Below are 20,121 nucleotides of genomic sequence, written 5' to 3' on the forward strand. Positions count from 1 at the left end.
TATCAACGCCTGGTAAGGCAACTACACCGTCCGCAAAGACAGGGCTCTCCGGAGGGTGGTGCAGTCAGCCCAACGCATCACCGGGAGCACACTGTCTGCCCTTCAGGACACCCGGTGTCACAGGAAGGCCAAGAAGATCATCAAGGACCTCAGCCACCCGAGCCACGGCCTGTTCACCCCACTATCATCCAGAAGGCGAGGTCAGTACAGGTGCATCAAAGCTGGGACCGAGAGACTGAAAAACAGCTTTTATCTCAAGGCCATCAGACTGTTAAATAGCCATCACTAGCTGGCCTCCACCCAGTACCCTGCCCTACACTTAGTCACTGTCACTAGCTGGCTAACACCCAGTTACTCAGCCCTGCACCTTAGAGGCTGCTGCCCTATGTACGTAGACATGGAACACTGGTCACTTTAATAATGCTTACACACTGTTTGACACACTTCATATGTATATACTGTATATTTTAGTCATGACCATCCTATTCAACTATTGCTGTACATACAGTTCCTTCGGAAAGTATTCAGACCCCTTTCCACATGTTGTTACATTACAGCCTTATTCTAAAATTGAATAAATAAAAATGTTTCCTTATCAATCTACACACAATACCCCATAATGACAATATGAAAACAGGTTTTTAGACATTTTTGCAAACGTATTAAAAATAAAAACAGAAATACCTGATTTACATACAGTAAGTATTCAGACCTTTTGCTATGAGACTCGAAATTGAGCTCAGGTGCATCCTGTTTCCATTGATCATCCTTGTGATGTTTTTACAACTTGACTGTGGTCCACCTGTGGTAAATTCAATTGATTGGACATGATTTGAAAAGGCACTCACTTGTCTATATAAGGTCCCACAGTTGACAGTGCATGTCAGAGCAAAAACCAAGCCATGAGGTTGAAGGAATTGTCCGTAGAGCTCCGAGACAGGATTGTGTCGAGGCACAGATCTGGGGAAGGGTGCCAAAACATTTCTGCAGCATTGAAGGTTCCCAAGAACACAGTGGCCTCCATCATTCTTAACTGGAAGAAGTTTGAAACCACCAAGACTCTTCAACATCTCTGGAGAGACATGAAAATAGCTGTGCAGCAACACTCACAATCCAACCTGACAGAGCTTGAGAGGACCTGCAGAGAAGAATGGGAGAAACTCCCCAAATACAGATGTGCCAAGCTTGTAGCGTCATACCCAAGAAGACTCGAGGCTGTAATCACTGCCAAATGTGCTTCAACTGAATAAAGGGTCTGAATACTTATGTAAATAGGATAAAGCTGCTTTTGCTCTGTTAATTGAAATGCATTACAGGTGACTACCTCATGAAGGTGGTTGAGAGAATGCCAAGAGTGTACAAAGCTCTCATCAAGGCAAAGAGTGGCTACTTCGAAGAATCTAAAATCTAAAATGTATTTTGATTTGTTTAACAATTATTGGGGTTACTACATGATTCAGTGTTATTCCATAGTTAGATGTCTTCACTAGTATTCTACAATGTAGAAAAAAATACAAATAAAGAAAAACCCTTGAATGAGTAGGGGTGTCCAAACTTTTGACTGGCACTGTACATATATATATATATATATATATACACTCCGGATTCAAACATTGCTTGTCCTACTATTTCTTAATTCCATTCTTTTACATTTGTGTGAATTGTTAGATACTACTGCACTGTTGGAGCTAGGAACACAAGAATTTTGCTGCACCCGCAATAACATCTGCTAAATATCTGTATGCGACCAATAAAATGTGATTTACATGTGTTCACACATACTGATATGCGAGTTGGATGTGCATGCGCACAGGATGTGTGTATATGTGTGTGTGTGTTTGTGTGTCAGGCAGGATGGTCTGGAATGCAGAGTGGAGTGAAGGCCGGTCACCAGTGTCAGAGAACCATTCAACCCATCACCAGAAATAACCCAAAAGCTTTTAAGAGCATTAATCGTTCTATTCTCGAACCTCTGTGTGTGTATGTGTATATGCGTATATATGCGTATGCAACTACCCATGCGTGTTTACGCGACTAATCGTGCGTGTGTATGTATTTCTGTGTGTGTATTCCCTCCTCCCCCGCCCCACTAGCTCCCCTCAGTCTCAGGAGAGTTTCATCCTGTGTGTTTGGATGGCAGAGAGTGTCGGATTAGATGTGGCTTGTGTGTGTGCGCGTGTGTGTGGTGCGTGCGTGTGAATAAGTGAATGTGAGGTTTGTGTGTGTGCATGTGACAGAGAGAGCGAGAGAGAGAGGGACAGTGTGTGTATGTGTGCGTGTGAGAGAGAGAGGGACAGTGAGTGAGTGAGTGAGTGAGTGAGTGAGTGAGTGAGTGAGTGAGTGAGTGAGTGAGTGAGTGCATGTGAGCGGTAGAGGGACCGTGTGTGTGTGTGGGTCCAGGTGTGGAGTGTGCTCTGAGAACACAGTGTTCTCTCACAGGTATGTACTTGTTCACAGTGATCGCCACAAACTATACAATTTCTCATCAAACCCCTCTCTCTCTCTCTCTCTCTCCCTCCCTCCCTCCCTCCCTCCCTCCCTCCCTCCCTCCCTCCAATTTGAGACATACACCAAACAAACTAGCCTCTCCATAAAACTGTCTTCTATACAATGATTGGATATGAAACTGTCAAGTAAACCAACTTCCCAAAATGTATAATCTTAGATTTTATATGATAACAGACCAAATGAAACCAAAAACATCCTGGTTAATTTCACTCACTATCTCACAACCAATCATTCAGTTTCCTGCTTGAACAGGTTTTGTTTGGTCCCCAGATAAAGAGTTATGCATACAGGGGTGAATCCCAAATTCCATTTAAGTAACATTTTCACTTAATCTCCCATTGACATCAATGCATTAAGTGAAAATAGGTCTTAATTGGCAGAATTCACCCAAAAATGTATATTAGTTGGAATAGTGAATCATGTCCACTCTGTGTTGCACTTCTATCTCCAATATGCTGAACAAGCCCCAGCTGTTTTGAGAAGGAGAGGGCATGGTGGCTTTAGTTCAGGACTCACCGTTCTGCAGCGTCTGAGCACGGGACTCTTTTCCAAGGCTGGTGTGGAACCCAGTACCCAGGACTGGGGCTTTCACTGGACCTGGAAGGAGATTAATATATTAATAATATAATAATAATAATAACAGGTACTTTTCAGGTACTCAAAGCACTTTTCATTGCATTGGGGAGAATATAATCATCCACTACCAATATGTAGAAGCACCTACCTGGCTAATGCCACTGAAGCCATTCGCCTTTCTGATGTCAAACACTAAAGAGCTGACAAAAATGTTCTGTCAAATTAAAAAGTCATTATTGCAAATTATAACTACATAATTGCTAACCACTCAGCATATTTGAAGAGAGCCCATATATTTTACCAAACATTTAGTCTATTTTGAATGAGTTTATTTTTAATCAGCATATGCAAAACAACATTAATTTACAGAAGAAGTTTGTTTGCGTTCTAAATCTCAGAGTATAAAACCAATGAATATTGCCATCTGGTGGTTTGTGATAGCTAGACAGCACAGCTCAGCAAGAGACGAGATAAAACGCAGGCTTATGACAATTTACCTCCCTCTGCTGGCTTTTTACTGTGATAAACATAAGATTTTGCTTTTACAAGACCAACGTTTCCCAAACTCGGTCCTAGGACCCCAAGGGGTGCACGTTTTAGTTGTTGCCCTAGCACTACACAGCTGATTCAAATAATGAACTCATCATCAAGCTTTAATTATTTGAATCAGCTGTGTAGTGTTAGGCTAAATCAATTTCATATTCAACCACCAAATATAACATTTTGTGCAGTTGGCTATGCATACCCAAATAAGCTTTCACTCCTTTTGTAAGAAACGGTGCCAATGGAAGTCATCAAACTTTCTACAAAGCAATCAAGTTCAATCAGTTGCACCTGGTTTCCATTCTGCCTCCTTCTTCTGGTGGTGATTAGTTTACCTATGACTGAATGAACTTTTATTTTGTCCCTTTGGTTCATAGCAAGGGAGTTTCAAAGCAACCTGTTTTGCTTTTCTTGCCATCTTTATTTTCTGCTACTATCTGACCAGTACTAGTATTGTTTGCTGGGGATTTGTATAGCAAAATGATGGCTCTAAGTCCTGGCATTAGAATTGGGTAAATTTGATATTCTTAAATTCTGAGTTTGAAGTCACTTGGAAAAATGCAAAACAATTTTGATGTGTTGTGGTTCTCTATGCTTTTACCTGTGAGAAATGTCAGATATTAATTTAACTTTCTCCCAGACTATCATTGCTTTACATGGGGGTTCTTGGAAGTCCCAAAGGTTACAGTATTCCAGAAGGTATGCAGAGTTCTTTTCATTGATCAAGGTCTGCATGAGTCTTCTAATGTACCCTAACCTGAATTGTCTCATGTAGGAGTGGATATACAGTCAGAATGTCGGGATCGATACCTGTGGGTGCATGTTGGTTCATCTGGCAACGCCCCTAAGTTTGAGGCTGTAGGTGGGTGATGACAAGGTTTAAGTAGACCTTACTTAAAGTCTGGCTCAATTTGATTTAAATGGTTTATGATTGAAAGATTTGGTGCCCTCTGTCTTAGATAGTGGGTCCTCTATTGGCATTAATGACCATAGTAGGCAATAAGTATCCTATAGTAGGATGGAGTGTATTTGTTTAATGTAATTGATGCGCAGAGTGAAATATAGCGTCCTCTTCTCTGCAGATGCGGCTGGTGTGCATCCCATAGATGTAAAGAATGCGTCCCGGTGTGGTTACACCATCAGCACCTTCAAGATGGATGGCTACACCACTCTCAGGGCTTCCTACTTCTCCTGTCACATTGACAACCAGGTAGCCTGAAGTGTTCCCGCAATGTAAAAGTGTTGGATTGGTGGAGGCATGGGCTAGTGGGAGGGGGATAATTGGGATATACTGTACGTCTCACTCTAGGACAGCAGAGTTCTAAAGTCTTAGCCCAACCTGATTCAACTGTCTCAATGGAGGTTTGATGATTTGAATGAGGTGGTGAATAGGGTGTGTTTGTTTAAGGGATGGAACAAAAAGGTGCAGGCTGAGGACCTGGACTCAAACTCCTGTCTTCCCATGCTGGACTGTCATCTTGCTGAGCTGATCAAACCTGATGACTAACAAATATTTGCTGTTTCAGAACGATGAGGTATTCACCTTCCAGTTCAATATCATTGTCATGGATGCCAAGGACCAACAGTCGCGCTACCCTTTGTCTCAGACCTGCTCCCTGCTACTGCCCTGGTCCCAACGGGAGGTTATATGTGAAGAGGACTACATGGAGGTACAGTAAGGCTGCCTTTTCCGGTCCTGGGCCTTTCCGGCCTAGCCTAGTGTGTATACTGGGTTTCACACTGAGTAGAAATGCAATTTGCTTTGTCAAATGAACTCTGATAAATACCCAATCAAATTAGTATGTTTTTGACCATTATTTAAGATTCAAACTAATTGATTGATTAATTCTGCTGGCATATAGTGGGCCTCCAGAACCAGAATTGGAAAATCCATAATTGTTTTTCTTTGACACAAAGTTAGATGACCCCTCTTAAATATAGTCCTATATCCCTTAGGTAACTGTGGGGAGAGATGTGCCTTGTACTACCTCTGAAGGAACCTCAAAGGAAGCATGGAGGGCTGCCCATTCTGTTGTAAGCCACATCCTTTAGAAGCATTCAACATGTTTCTTAAGTATAATCTTTGCATTGAAACATGTTCAAGCTTGATCTTGACTCAATACTGACTCCTCTTAGGCCCAAAATATAGCCAATTCTGCATGGCAGGTAATGTTCCTAAAGAATGAGGATGAAATGGCCACCATGCCCATCACCGAAGCACATCGACTGGGTTACGAGCTGAGTGCCACTCCGAAAAGGGTTCTCTTCCGCTCTCCCTACAGACAAACTCACTCGGAAATCATAATGGTGGGTATTTCAAGAAATTCTATGCGTTTCAGTACTCTGCGCTGATCTGAAAACATTATTGAAAGAAATATGGTGGGAGCCCTCAAGACGCTTGCTCTTATAACGGTGTATTCCCAATCAGTGCAGATGAGGAAAAGCAAGAAACGTTGAACTTCTAAAATATAATAAATTAAGGCCTAAAACTGGCAGACCCTTTTCCCAACCACATTGTCTTTCTACTCTCAGGTTGATGGTGTTGCGGTGGAGGTCATTCACGGGACAGTGTTCTTCAGTCAGAAAATGATGGTGGTCATGATTGACATATCTGTGGCCTGCACCATAAGTATATTTATTTGTATTCCCCTATATTGCTAAAGAATGGTCTTTAACAATGCCACTACCATTAGCTGCAGCAGATGTTTTGATAACTCCATGCAAATGAGTTTATTATATTCAAATATAATGCACGTAATAATCCAAGACAACTGTGGATTAATATTTCTTCAAATAAACCATGAAATTGTGCTTCAATGACCAGGTTTCCAGTGAAGTACATGTAGGATAAATGACAGGCCTGATGGAAATTGGACATTCTGTTAAACTTTCCAAATTTTGACAAAACAAAATACATAAGATGGGATCATTGTCAGTAAAATTATGAGAAATGTCGGAAACGCTAACGCGCAAATATTGATATAATAACCATATCGAACTTGTGACGCGATGGCATGTGTGGTTCTCCCACTACAACTGGTCCGGCAAGCATGCAGTTTATTAGGCTACTGATTAAATGAATTAACTTCACAGGGTGGTGAACGTAAAAGGAGGTGCCTTATTCTGGTGACATGATGATCAGCGCTTGGCTTCTGTTTGACAAATACTCGCTCTTTTGATACATTTTCTCATGTAGGCTATACCTGTGCTCTAGGCAGCAGCGCCATCTGCGCGTTTTTGGCTGGCGCGAACATGACACTAACATGCTGACCAGACAGGACACGTCGCGTGCGCGAGCGTCGCAAAATACATTTAGAAATCCATATTATTCAATTGCACCCACACTGCTCGCGCACACCAACGAGCGTCTGCGACGCCAAGGGCTAAATTACAACTCATTCTTTTTTCTGACGCAGGTCGCGCTGCAAGTCCGGTCTCTCCCATCTCCTAATTGGTTTATAGAAGCAGTTACCCACGTGCCATCTCCTCACGTGGGTGACAGACTAACTGTTTTGCTGGTAGTCCAGGACACATTAGCTAGCAACAGCAAGCTAGCTAAATAGAACAAATTAACGTTAGCTAGCAAGTGCAAGCTAACTAGCTAAATTGCAATACATGTTTAATGATCTTTGACCTGTCCCCAAATTAATGTCATTGGTTCAGACTTTGTTTTGATATTTTAACCTGCTTGTCGTGAACGCGTAAATTTATACGCGCAGCCGGTTTGGGTTCCGTGTAACATTTAGTAAGCTCTTAACATTTTTTTTTTTAACTATTAGTTGAAAATGCAATTGAAACCCATTTAACTAGCTTTAGATTTTTTTTTTTTTAGATTTTTTTTTACGTGCACTGTCATCTGCAACAATTTGATGGAAACATCTCTGAAATGCCGGTTTTATCCAGACTTTAGAATATTCTCATGAAAATATGTCGCCAATTAGATGGAAACCTAAATGTAAATACAATCACTCATCCACCTCTTGAAAGGAATTTCCATTTGAAAGAAATGCTGTTGTAGTTGCTGAACTATTTCAAATTGAGTACTTGTTTAAAATCTACCCACTGTGCACATAGTGGCATTTGAAAATGCAGTACTCATTTAGTGATCATGTACAAACCTTCAATCGAGTACTTGTGCTCATCCCTACACTGTTAACCAGAGTTATTCAAATCTGAGCCTGGAGGTTCAGGGATAGACCTACTGATGGTTTTCTGTTCTACCTGATAATGAAGGTCTGAATATGTCGCCGATTGGAAACCATCCCAGCCGTGAGGCACGGGGGTGGCAGCATCATGTTGTGAGGGTGCTTTGCTGCAGAAGGGACTGGTGCACTTCACAAAATAGATGGCATCATGAGGGAGGAAAATTATGTGGATATAATGTCGACATGGCTACCATTCTAAAGACTTGCATTGCTTTCTCGCTCTCAGACCCAGGATACTTTGACGGGGTCAGGCTACTCTGGGAGACCCCCAGGATCATGACACCGTTGGTTCACAGCGGCTTTGGCTTTGAGAGCAAGCAGATCAACGTGGGCGTGGAGAGCCAACTGCTAGATGAGGGCACGGCGAGGGCCAGAGGCTACACTCTAGAAGTCAAAGGGCTCATGGTACAGATGGGTGTCCCCTTTGGTGCCAAAGGAGGATATAGGAAGGTAAAGGCCACTGGACTTTAGCTCCGATCTGGGTTCAGACATAGCCTGTTTCTGCTCAACTACAAACTCCTTACGGAATTGTCATGCCAAACAGTTTAACAATGGAGTAGGCAAAAGCAAATACTGATCTGGGACTAGGCTAGGTTCAACTGGTGCCAGGTTTTCAAACTGCAACCCCAGAGAGCTTCTGGGTGTAAAGGCTTTTTTTCCCTCCAGCCCAGCACTAAGATGACGCTTGTTTAAATGTCCAATACAGCTGTTTATCACGATCAAATAATTTCTGGGTAACAATTAAATACATTTGTGATTTAAAGAAACAAATGGCTTCTTAACCAAGGGCAAATTTTCAAGAAAATATCTTGCTAGGACTGTGGAAGTGGTCTGAGTGGGGAGGGGAAATCAGAAAATTAGCTGTTATTGGCAGTTTGAAACTTAAAAAAAAAAATTGGTCTAAGTAATTTACAGCATGGTGAAGTCACTACGGAAGGCCAAAATTCATCCCACCAAAACGAGCCGGAACTTATCAAACCGCTCTTGCACTAAAAGGGCATTATCATTTTATATTTCATATACACAGGAAAGTCAAGTTTGTCTACACTGGGCCTTTTTTTCAACTTTAAATAAATCAACTAGGCCTAATCTTTCATCTGGACCACAATTGAGCAAGTATTTATGTGCTGGGCTGACAAACAAGCCTGCACCAAGTAGCTCTCTGGGACTGGAGTTGGAAGACCTGATCTATAGTGATCAAAAATAAGCGCAACAATTCCAATGATTTTTACCGAGTTACAGTTCAATTGACTGATTTCGTTCTATGAAATGCATTCATTAGGCCCTAATCTATGGATTTCACATGACTGGACTGGGGCGCTGCCATGGGTGGGCCTGGGAGGGTGTAGGGCCCCAGGCCCAGCCAATAAGAATTAGTTTTTCCCCACAAGGGCTTTATCACAGACATACTCCTCAGTTTCATCAGCTTACAAGGTGGCTGGTCTCAGATGATCCTGTATGTGAAAGTCCTGACTGGTGTGGTTACACGTGGTCTGCGGTTGAGAAGGTGGTTGTAAGTACTACTAAATTCTCTAAAATGAAGTTGGCGGCAGCTTATGGTAGAGAAAAATAAGAGAAACTAGTTGAGAAACTCTCTGGCAACAGCTCTGGTGGCCGTTCCTGCAGTCAGCATGGCCATTGCAAGCTCCCTCGACGTAGACATCTGTGGCATTTTATTGTACCCAGCACAAGGTGCACGTGTGTAATGATCAAGTTTAATCAGCTTCTCGATATACTACACCTGTCAGGTGGATGGATTATGTTGGCAAAAGAGAAATTATCACTAACAGGGATGAGAAATAATATTTGCATATGGACAATATCCGGGATATTTTTATTTCAGCTCATGATACATTTTACATGTTGCGTTTAAATATTTTTGTTCAGCATAATATATTCATAGATAATGTTTACCTAGTGTGCTTTTAAACTTAAATTGGTTCTAAAACTAGATTGTTCCTTATTCATGACAGCTTGAAGTGCAAGTTAACACAGTAAACTGTATTTTTTTAGAGTTTGGTGACAAACAATATCTACCGGGAGATGTACGTGGCTTTCCTGTTCTATGAGCATGTGTTCTCTCATGTCTACACTGATGGTAGCACTGTTGAAACGAGACACCGGCTGCTCAGGGTAGTGGACACTCCATTGCTGTGCCGACACCCCTTCACCGTTGATGTCGACGCCCTTCCTCCATACCACAGTATGTTCATCCTTTTTGCACATAACGAACATGTGGTTACAATAACCAAGGTGTCATTTCCAATGTGCTTTGTGGCATTGCTGATTTCTTGTTAATCCTGGTTATTTGGCTAATTAACAATTTCCTCCATTACTACTCCAGAGACCAGCTTTGAAGAGCATACGTTCAACGTGTACTTGGGGAACATTCCTCACGATGTGGCTCTGATGGGAGTGAAGTTGAATGAAAAGCAGATCTCTGTGTCAGATGCTGCAGAACATGGCTACACCATCAGTAAGATCGTCCATGCCAATGGCACCCATGCCTATACTATCAGGGTTCCTTTTGACGACAAGGCTGTGCATAGGACGGTGAGTACATTTTGGATCAAACACATTTCCATAAATGGAGCTTATAGTCATGAATTGCAACTTTTGAAGAAAAAAATCTTAATAGTACTTAGGTGAGGGGCTCTTCCAGTACTCCATGGACATGAACTACACGTTAAGCATCATGCCCCAGGAAGAGGCTTACTACCATCTAGCCTCTGTTATGGAACAGCTCAGCAACACATGTAAGGACTTGATTTGAAGACGTCTTTATACTTTACTTCAAGCGTAAAATTTTACTTTGAAGACCTTGCTAAAATAACTTGTTTTCAAAAATCTGCATTCTCACCCCAGTCCCTCCTGAGCTCAAAGGGGTTTGCACAAGAGGAGGCATTGTCTTTCACATGACCCAGCCAAGACTGGGATACCTGTGGGAGATCGGGGTCGGTCATGACCCTCTAACACCTGAGCTGGTGGCTGAAAGAGGGTACAACCTGCGAAACGAAAGCCATATTTTGACCTTGGAGGTGCCACTGTTCACTGTTGGCTACACTTATGAGGTACAGTATGTTGTCAATTCTAAAGCAGTGTTTCTCAATCCATTCCTAGGGGAAACTCAAAGGATGCACATTTTGTCTAGCCCAGCACTAAAACACAACTGATTCAGCTATTCTCCAAGCCTGTGATTAGCTGTATCTGTTGTGTTGATGCTGGTCTAGAACAAAAAAAGATCAGTCTCAATCCATTCTTAGGCAGCGGTTCCCAAACTTTTTGGCTCACCCCCTTATACATTTGGGTCACAGCTCGTGTTCCCCAACACACTCACGCATTTATATTTTTGAAAGCCTTATTGCTGTACAATGATGTACACACATATATATTTGTTTGCATTTCACTTCATACTTCCATTTGGTCATTTACATGGGTAATTACCATAAACCTATTAATCTATACTCACTCCAATGAGATGGCTGAGCCTGACGCTGGGAGCACAGCATTTGTATTCAGAGCTTTATGCTTGACACAGATAAAAGTAGTTCATGTTCCACTCTCGTGAGTCGTAACATTTAATGTATGTAAGTGAGGGAAAAGTAGCTTCACCGATGAAAAAGCAGTCAGTTTATCAATGCGATTTCAGATGATCCTGGTTATTCTCCTGCGATTGACAGACCGAATTCAACCAGCGGGGTTGTGGCAAAGGTTGCACGCAAGGTCCTGTCACTGGACAGTTCCAGGAATACTGTAGCTCCGATGACAGCGGTGGTGGCAATGAGCGGTTGTTGGCTCCAGTCGTGGTTTTCAGTCTCCTCAAACTAAATCCAGTGAATGCCTCCACACTCGTCCACTCTACTCCACTTGTACTGCCCAGCTCTCCAGCTTCTTCACAATCTCCTCAACTTTGTCAGCCAATGACATAATGTTGGTAATGGGGCCTTGCCGTGACATGTTAAGTCCATTCAGTCTATCAAAAATGTCTGCCAGGTTTGCCAGCCATTCTGCATTGGGTAACTCTGTATCCAGTATGAATAGGTGCTCTTCATCTCTCATTTCAAACAGACGTAGCAGCATTTTACCTCGACAACCACCTGACCTCAGTATGCAACAGTAGCGATTCATGCTCAGATCCCATATGTCTCGTATTTGAGGCTTGCCTTTATGAAGTACACCATTTTGTTTGAAGCATACTAAGCTTATTATAGAGGGCCTTAGAAGAAAGAGCTTCCCTGTGTAACACAATGAGGGAATACTACGCGTGGCACAACAGCTTGTACCTTTGCCTTCAGACCCTTGTTTGCCCATCTGTACACACGCCCATACAGTTCTCCCAACACAGCCCCTCATCCCACATCATCAAATGTTGAATGTCCCCTCAAGCACACTGCAAAATAACACCTTCATGTTGTTTCCCGATAGCAGTATTTGATGAATACGAGAAGGTGAGCTTCATGTGACATCAGCTGACTCATCTAGTTGTAGAGAGAATTTCCCACTTTTTGTTCGCTCAATCTGACGCTTTCTTTTGCCACTTCATATATTCGCCGGGCAACAGTGTTATCAGACAGCTGGATTTGTTTGAGCTGACGCGCTATTTTCTCTCATACCTATTGCTGTGAGGAGATTGAGTCTCACCAATAGTATGTGGCTTTTTAGATTTCTCGTATTTGAGACACTTAATGATATGATGCTTAATAACAAACAGCTTGGGCTTTGGTAGGGGTTGTAGTCTGTGGTCAATGTCAGCGTAGAGTGTTTGTGTAAATGTCTTCAGTTTCACTGGCTTCAAACTGTTCGATTTTTATTTTTTTAGCACATGCAACACATTGTGGATGTGGATCCCCAATCAACCATGAGACATGTGAAAACAAACTGAATGTAATCGCCTTTATCTCTTTGCTGATTTCAAGTGCCAGCTCACCCTTGCGCTCCTTTCCCACTGGTACTAGGGTCTCAACAGGCGGCGCCTCGCTCGGCCTAGGCTCTGTCATTATCAGATGGCGTTTCATCGGTTGTAGATTCACCCTCATTAATGGTTGCATTGTCTTTATTTTTGAAAATCGTCCACCGGTTCATGAGGAAATTGGTCAATCGAAATAAATTAATTAGGCCGTAATCTATGGATTTCACATGACTGGGAATACAGATATGAATCTGGTCACAGATGCATCTCAGTACTTCTGTGCATTCAAATTGCCACCAATAAAATGCAATCGTTTGTTGTGAGTAGCTTATGCCTGCCCATACCATAACCCCACCACCACCGTGGGACACTCTCTTGACATCAGCAAACTGCTCGCCCACATGATCCAATACATGTGGTCTACGGTTGTGAGGCAGGTTGGACGTACTGCCAAATCCTCTAAAATGACGTAGCAAAATTAATATTAAAGTCTCTGGCAACAACTCTGGCATATATTCCTGCAGTCAGCATGCCAATTGCACACCCTCTCAGCTTGAGAAGTCTGTGGCATTGTGTTGTGACACAACACCATCCCCAGCTCAAGGGGCACTTGTGTCATGATCATGCTGTTTAATCAGTTTCTTTATATGCCACACCCGTCAGATGGTTGGATTATTTTGGCAAAGGATAAACACTCACTAACAGGAAAGTAAATTCATTTGTGCACAGTTCGAGAAGTTGTCTGTATGGAACATTTCTGGGATCTTTTATTTCAGCTCGGCAAGCATGGAGACCAACACTTTACATGTTGCGTTTATATTTTTGTTCAGTGTAGTTAAAACATTTGCACTAATTTGGGGAGGTTGTCGACCAGTTAAAAAATAAATAATAATATTGACTAGGCCCACTACTACATTGGTGTTGAAACTATGCCAACCCCTAGAGGCTCAAGGTAAAATGACTGGCAAAAAAAAGATGCCGTTTTGTTAATCTCTCCCTACCTGTCTGTGCTGACACCACAGTTTGGGAACCACTGATCTAAGGCATGACCATCAACCAAATTTGGCAGGACATTGCCCTCACTTTAGTAGTTGCTTATAGGCCTACTTCACTGCTATGGGCCAAAACCTTTTCATTTCAGGATATCAACTTGAGACATTTTTATGGCATATTTGAAATACACTCAAGAGATTCAAGGACTTTGGAGATCCAGACAGCAACAGCAACGCGCTGTCTTTTCAGACGTGATCAGCTTATAAGTGAGTATCCATCCATAACTCGAATGCTTTGTTTTTGTATTGGGCTGTCATCTGCAGCTTTGACCTTTTTTGTCTTTCCAGTCTGTTCAACTGATGGGATCATGACTGTGTTGACCAGTACAAAAACTACCTGGCCTGCAGTGAATCCACGCAGTACTACCCTCTTGGACAGAACCTGTAAACCAAAATTAATGGACGACTCAAGAGTTCTGTTTGAGTTTGGCTTGAACACGTGCAATACCACGGTTATGGTATGATCTCATTTAAAATATAAGTTTGGAGCCTGTGGAATTTTGTTTAGTTTTAGCTCAATTTGAAAGGGCAGCCTAATTGATTTAAATACTTTATTAGGAGAGGGGTTTCGATTTTAACATTATCTAGGTCTAAATGACAATCCCATAGAACAAACAGTATACAATAATGCTATAAGCTAGATGTTGGGAATATTCAGGCATAATCTTTTGACTGACTTGAGCTACACATTAAAGTAAAAGAAGTTTCCACTTGTCTTATAGGTTGAAGACTCTTCTGTAGTGTATGAAAACGAGATCCTGTCTTATAGGGAGTTCATACTTGACAGCGCTTCTTTCATCTCCAGGGATTCTAAATTCAGGTAAAGATCAGTCATGGTTATTTGGGAACATGATCGATCTTAGCATTTCAATGCTGTCATTTTCATGATACAATACCCTGATCTGAATATGTTAATGTATTTGTGCAATAAGCTACTTAAGAATAGAGTAGGTGACCTAGGTGTGAATAATCATAGTCCCAAATGTCATTAATAAATCTGATCAAGAAATGTGGATTAACTGTGGCTGCATATGGCACAGCTCTAATGACCTTTCCTTTTTAGACTCACAGTGCGATGTCTCTACCCACTTAGCTCAGTCAGTAGGCTGTTTGTGGACAGGACTTTTAAATCTCAAATGTCTGGGGTTGGCTCAATCAAATTCACAGGGAGCAACGAAGGTAAGATTGTTTTACATAACTACATGTAGTTTTGAGCACAGTTTTGAGGAATGTATAAAAAAAAATCCTTTGTTTTAGATGGCGCAGCCAATAAACCAGTGCCTGCCTGTCCACGGCAAGTTCCCACCAACACTGAAAGTGTCCAGGTTATCGGCACAAAGCCTTCTCCAAGCAATCATGAGGTGTCACAGACAGGGGGGCATTATAGTACCAATTATGGATCTTTAACAGCTGACAACACCCTGGATCCTTCTCTCAGCCATTACAGCGGTCTCCAAAGAAGTGGTACCCCACAATCATCCAGCAATGTACAAAGTGTTCTGAATCGCTATGGACTTGTGCAAGGTGGAAGTGCTTATGGTATTGGCCAACACAAATTAAGTGACACCCCAGCCATAAATGTCTATGAATCCACCCAGGATGTTAATACTCCACATCAAAAGGGCATGGGAATCAGGCCTGAAACTGATGGAGGCAGCAGGCTCGGTGGATATGGGCAATTTCCCATCCATAGCCCTGTCCAGGGTGACTGGATCAAATATATCCCAGGCCACTATAGGCCTACATCTGCAAAGATGATCAATGTCCAATCTAGTGTCCTCAATCTAGTTCCCAGCCACTTAAACAGTACTCGTGGTGGCAGCACTCAAAATGCACAGCAACATTTGAGACCTCACCCAAACTATGAGGGTAAGAGACCAAGCAACTCTGCCCAACATGAGATGTACAATGCTGTACAATCAGCAAAGGTGCGCAAACCAGCCACAAGCCATCATGCAAATGTCCAAACGGTGAACAATAAGCCCACTTTAAGTAACCCCACTGCACAAAGTGGCAGCACACCGCAGCATTCTGGAGGTAATGTCCTCTCTGGCTTAAGACGCTATAGCCAATATGGTGTTTTGCAAAGTTCTGATGGCATATCTATCCCGCAGCAATATGTCAAGCCAGCCAGTGAACAATATACTCCTGGCACTGTCAAGACCCCAAGACACTATGACACTCCAAGCAAGGTAAACCCTTTCCTTGCTTCCTATGTTTACCAGAATACTAAAGTACAACCTGGTTCCAACTACAACACAGCTGCCCAGCGTTTTGGTGTGAAACCAGTCCTTCCTGCTAATGCATATGGTTCTTCTCAAGTAAGGAACAGCTTCCAGCAAGTCCCCAGTCACAAAGTCCCACTAGGTGACCATGCCCAAGGTACCTCAAGTTATGTGAAACCTGCTTCCAGAGACAACTTTGTTGTTCAAGGTGTAGATCGTCAACCTACCACCAGCAAAGTCCCTGAATGCAGCACGTATGGGGATCGCCAAAGTGGTTTATCTCAAGTTCCCGGTCATGATGGTCTTGGCCATGATGAAACCTCCTTTGGAGAAGTGAAGTCCACCAAAGCTCAATTGGCACCAATTAAGATACTTGTACCTAGCCAACTTTCTGTAAACAAATATGGACCTAGCAAGGGACAATATGCCAAGCCAGCTTCTGGCTATTATGGATCCTCAGTTGGCAGGACTGAAATTGTCTACAGTAGTACAAAACCTAACACAGACTATTACAGCACAGCACAGGGGACGGTCTACCAAGCTTCAGACAATGTCCAGTCTACCCCTCAGTTCCCATTTGTGAAGGCTGATGGCAATATCACTCAACCTAACCCCAGCAATACAAAACCTGTTCACTCTGGTATATGCCAAAGCCACAAACTTCATAATAGTGCAGCCTCTAGCTTCTATGGAACCAGCCAGGACACACATTATGTCCCTGTGGCTAGCAAGTATGATGCTTACAAAAGCAATCATGTCCAACCAGCTTCGAACCAGTATGTGGGAACGCAAACCAGCATTGTTACACCTGGTCCGTACAGTGGAACTCTGCAGAAACTAGCCACTAGCCTGCATGCTGCCTCTCAACCACATAATGTCCAACCCATGACTAGTTGGTATGGTGCTACTCAACACATTGCAATAAAACCTGCCCTTAGCCAACATCAAGTTTCACAAAGTGATAGAGTTAAACCTGCTACTAGCAAGTATGTAATCCTTCAACACCACAGCATTCAACAAGTTCCTGGCCAGGATGTTTCTCAACGCAGTAGTGCGAAACCTGCCACAAGCACATCTCAATCGGTGCCTAGCCAGTATGATGGTTCTCAAAGCAGCAGAGTTGCCCATGCCCCTATTGGGACTATTCTTTTTCAGCAGAACATCATACATCATACTTCTAACCAGGACAGGGGTCCACAAAGTGTCAGCGTTAAACCTACCAAGTCTGCTCCTACTCACAGTAATATCAACCAACAAGCTGCTGGCCAGTATGGAGGTTCACAAAGCTACAGAGTTGAGCCAGCACCACCACATCAGATCAGGATCCAACCTGCCACTAGTGGCATAAGGGAACCCTCTCCCGGTCAGTCTGCTTCTTCTCACCTAAACATTGACCAACAAGCTACAAGCGTGTATGGAGGTTCACAAAGCCACAGAAGAACTCCAACTCCTAGCAAGTATGGTGCTTCTACTGTTCAGTATGCAGCAAAAGGACAAGCGCGAAATCCGCTTGCAGTCATAAGTGGTAGCAATGTTGATACTGACAGATCAGATCCTTGTGTGGAATGTTCCCTGGGCAACTCTGGAGGAAATTCAAACTTCATAAAAGTTAGCAGTGGAGGCCAGCCTATGGTTGTCTTGGGCACCAGTGTCTTGAGAAATCCCAGCTGTGTCAGTCCTATTTGTTTGTTCAACCAAGGGTCAGCCCAAAGTGGTAGTGCCCAATCAGTGGAAAAGCAACAGAACTTTGCCCAGAGCCACATCGTCCAGGATCCACCCAGCCATTTCCAACCAACATCTCAGGGTGGGAAAATAAATGGCCAACCTGACCCAATTCATGGTACCACTTCTAACTTGCATCAACCTGTGCAGCATGGTGGTCATCTTCAAGCATTAAACAGAGGTGAAACTACACTAGGCTACCATGGGTCTGCACAGCTTACCAGTGCCCAGCTGTCACCCAGCCAAATAAAACCAGCTTCTGCCTATTACAGTAAATACCAACATGGTTTTAGCAAGAATGCTTATGGAACTGTACAATCAGCCAATGGTGCCTATGAGAACACCCAGGGCAGCAATGGCCAACTTAATCGTAGACATGGGTCACCTTTAAGCTTCTATAGAGCTGTTCATGTTAGTGCTAAGAAACCTTTATCAATGACCAGTGTTCAATCCCCAAGATACGGGGTTGTACAAACAGGCAATATCCAAAGAGACAGAAACCCCAACACTCATAGTGAGTATGGAGCAAACTGTCTTTGTTGTGGACAAATTCTTTCAGATCACCATGGGTACTTATCTAGCCTCAAAGGCATGCAAGGTGGAGCTGAGAATAAGCCCAACAACTTGAACTTCATCTTTACAGAAAAAGGAAAAGCTACAAACCTGCCCAAAGTCAGTGGTAACCATATTGATGCTGAAGGATCACAAAACTGTCCTGACAACTCTGGGCCAAGTTCAAATAACCCTCTAAACCCCAGGAGCAGTGACCCAGGCCGCTATGGTGGTAGTGTGCATGAAGGCATCTTGAGAGGTAGGCAATATGTCCTATAATTATCATAATGTAACCCTAGACTATAGCTGTGATCAAAGCAGATTGCTTATCTTATTTTCTCAAGTAGTTTGCTTTGACAATGTGCCTGTGTAGCCATAATTTCTGGATAATACAAAATGTAGATCCTTTAACATGTAACTTCTATTTCATCAGGTAAGCGTGGCCAAAGAAATGAAAAAGCCAACGTGAGCTGAGCACCTTGGAACATCACTCAATGTAACTTGTCAATTGTTCCTCTAGGATAATGTTGCTAACTGGGGAATCTTCCATGCCTATCAAGATCTTCTATTGCAATACATTTCTATTTCAGATATTACGGCGTTGGAGTGTTTTTAGTCTAACCTTTAAATTTAACCTTGTCTATTCAAGTGCGATTTTCGATTGGAAGGTTAACTATAGCCCACAGACTGGGTTCATAAGCTACATATTGCATGGTTCTAGGACAAAAAGAGTAGAAAGTAAGGAGCTAATTCTTACTATTCCGTCAAAATTAAGCATCATACAAAGACTAAATAAGTTGATCATTTAAGATGAAGAATCTACAGGAAGTAACATTTCAATGAACTTCTGTACCAGACTTGTGTTTAAAGGCCCACTGTGAATTTACGTGTTTGTGTGTTTAACGTTACATCCATCTCAAATAAAAATGTATGTCCGTTGATTCAATGTCACATTTTTAAATGCCTCATGCACTTAATTTTAAATGGTTTATAAAATGTTTTATGCCATTTGTAAATTCTTTAACCATATTTTGAAGCAATACATTAACTGTCATGGACTGTTAGTCCTTGCAGCTATAGTGTCATCTCTGCATTAGAGTAGTTACATTTTTCCAGCCCTAGCCATCTCAGTATAGCCCAGGGTAGCCCAATTTTAGATCTCTAATTTAATTAGACAAGTTCTAAAGGCATTCCATAGAGACTGATCGATAATTTCTGGTATAATGACTACCTGCTAGCAGCATGTGTTCTGAATCCGAAGTGACATCCATAATAGGTAGATGGTTCTGATTGGAGAATTGCTATTTGCATCACCGAGCAGTGAACGTAACTATTAAACCATGTTTTTTTTTAGCTGCTTCCCCTCCCCAAATAAATCTAATATGGATGCCAATATTCTAGCTTCGCACGTCGATGTTTCCGTCACTTCTCGTCTGGGGCAGCACCTGCCTGTTTTGCAGGACTCATTAGCTAACCGACAGGTGTGAACCACAGACGGGTGTACACAAAGCAAAAACCAAACATTGGCATCCAAATTAGATCTTGATTTGGGAGTTGGCATCTAAAACATGGCAAAGAGTGGGCTGCCTCGCTTCTAGCCTTAGGAAACTGCAGTATTTGTGTATTTTTCTTACAGCCCAGAAAATCTTAAGTATTACATACCGAACCATCCAGGGCATTTGAACTAATTCCAGAGGCTGACCCAAAACTGCATTTATTGTAGCTGCGATTTTAAGACTAATTAGAGCGACAGACTGGATCACTGCTACGCTAACTTCCGCGATGCATACAAGGCCCTCCTTTCGGAAAATCTGACCACGACTCCATTT

General features: G+C 42.5%; 2 protein-coding genes across 6 annotated transcripts in view; one reads left to right on the top strand and one right to left on the bottom strand.

Moving 5' to 3' along the window:
• Positions 1–20,121, bottom strand: part of brf1b (BRF1 RNA polymerase III transcription initiation factor subunit b) — a 132,646-nt gene that overhangs the window by 108,504 nt on the left and 4,021 nt on the right. For both annotated transcript variants that reach the window (XM_029631575.2, XM_029631576.2), the window contains exon 3: positions 3,025–3,105. In XM_029631575.2, the coding sequence (XP_029487435.1) occupies positions 3,025–3,105 (81 nt within the window). The remainder of the gene's footprint in view (positions 1–3,024; positions 3,106–20,121) is intronic.
• LOC115107865 (uncharacterized) lies at positions 3,984–19,233 on the top strand. Of its 4 annotated transcripts, none has more exons than XM_029631571.2 (19): positions 3,984–4,139; positions 4,268–4,326; positions 4,403–4,489; positions 4,710–4,837; positions 5,154–5,297; positions 5,584–5,661; positions 5,764–5,934; positions 6,160–6,256; positions 8,059–8,282; positions 9,846–10,035; positions 10,177–10,385; positions 10,471–10,588; positions 10,698–10,903; positions 13,883–14,000; positions 14,082–14,251; positions 14,516–14,613; positions 14,857–14,972; positions 15,051–18,551; positions 18,726–19,233. In XM_029631571.2, the coding sequence occupies exons 1-19, from the start codon at positions 4,108–4,110 to the stop codon at positions 18,764–18,766; spliced, it is 5,787 nt and encodes a 1,928-aa protein (XP_029487431.2). In that variant the 5' UTR covers positions 3,984–4,107; the 3' UTR covers positions 18,767–19,233. The 4 variants fall into 4 exon arrangements, with proteins under 4 accessions (XP_029487431.2, XP_029487432.2, XP_029487433.1 ...); XM_029631572.2 differs by having other exon boundaries at positions 18,813–19,233; XM_029631573.2 differs by having other exon boundaries at positions 18,300–18,551.

Source organism: Oncorhynchus nerka, linkage group LG24 (assembly GCF_034236695.1).
Source record: "Oncorhynchus nerka isolate Pitt River linkage group LG24, Oner_Uvic_2.0, whole genome shotgun sequence".
NCBI classification, from domain to species: Eukaryota; Metazoa; Chordata; class Actinopteri; order Salmoniformes; family Salmonidae; genus Oncorhynchus; species Oncorhynchus nerka.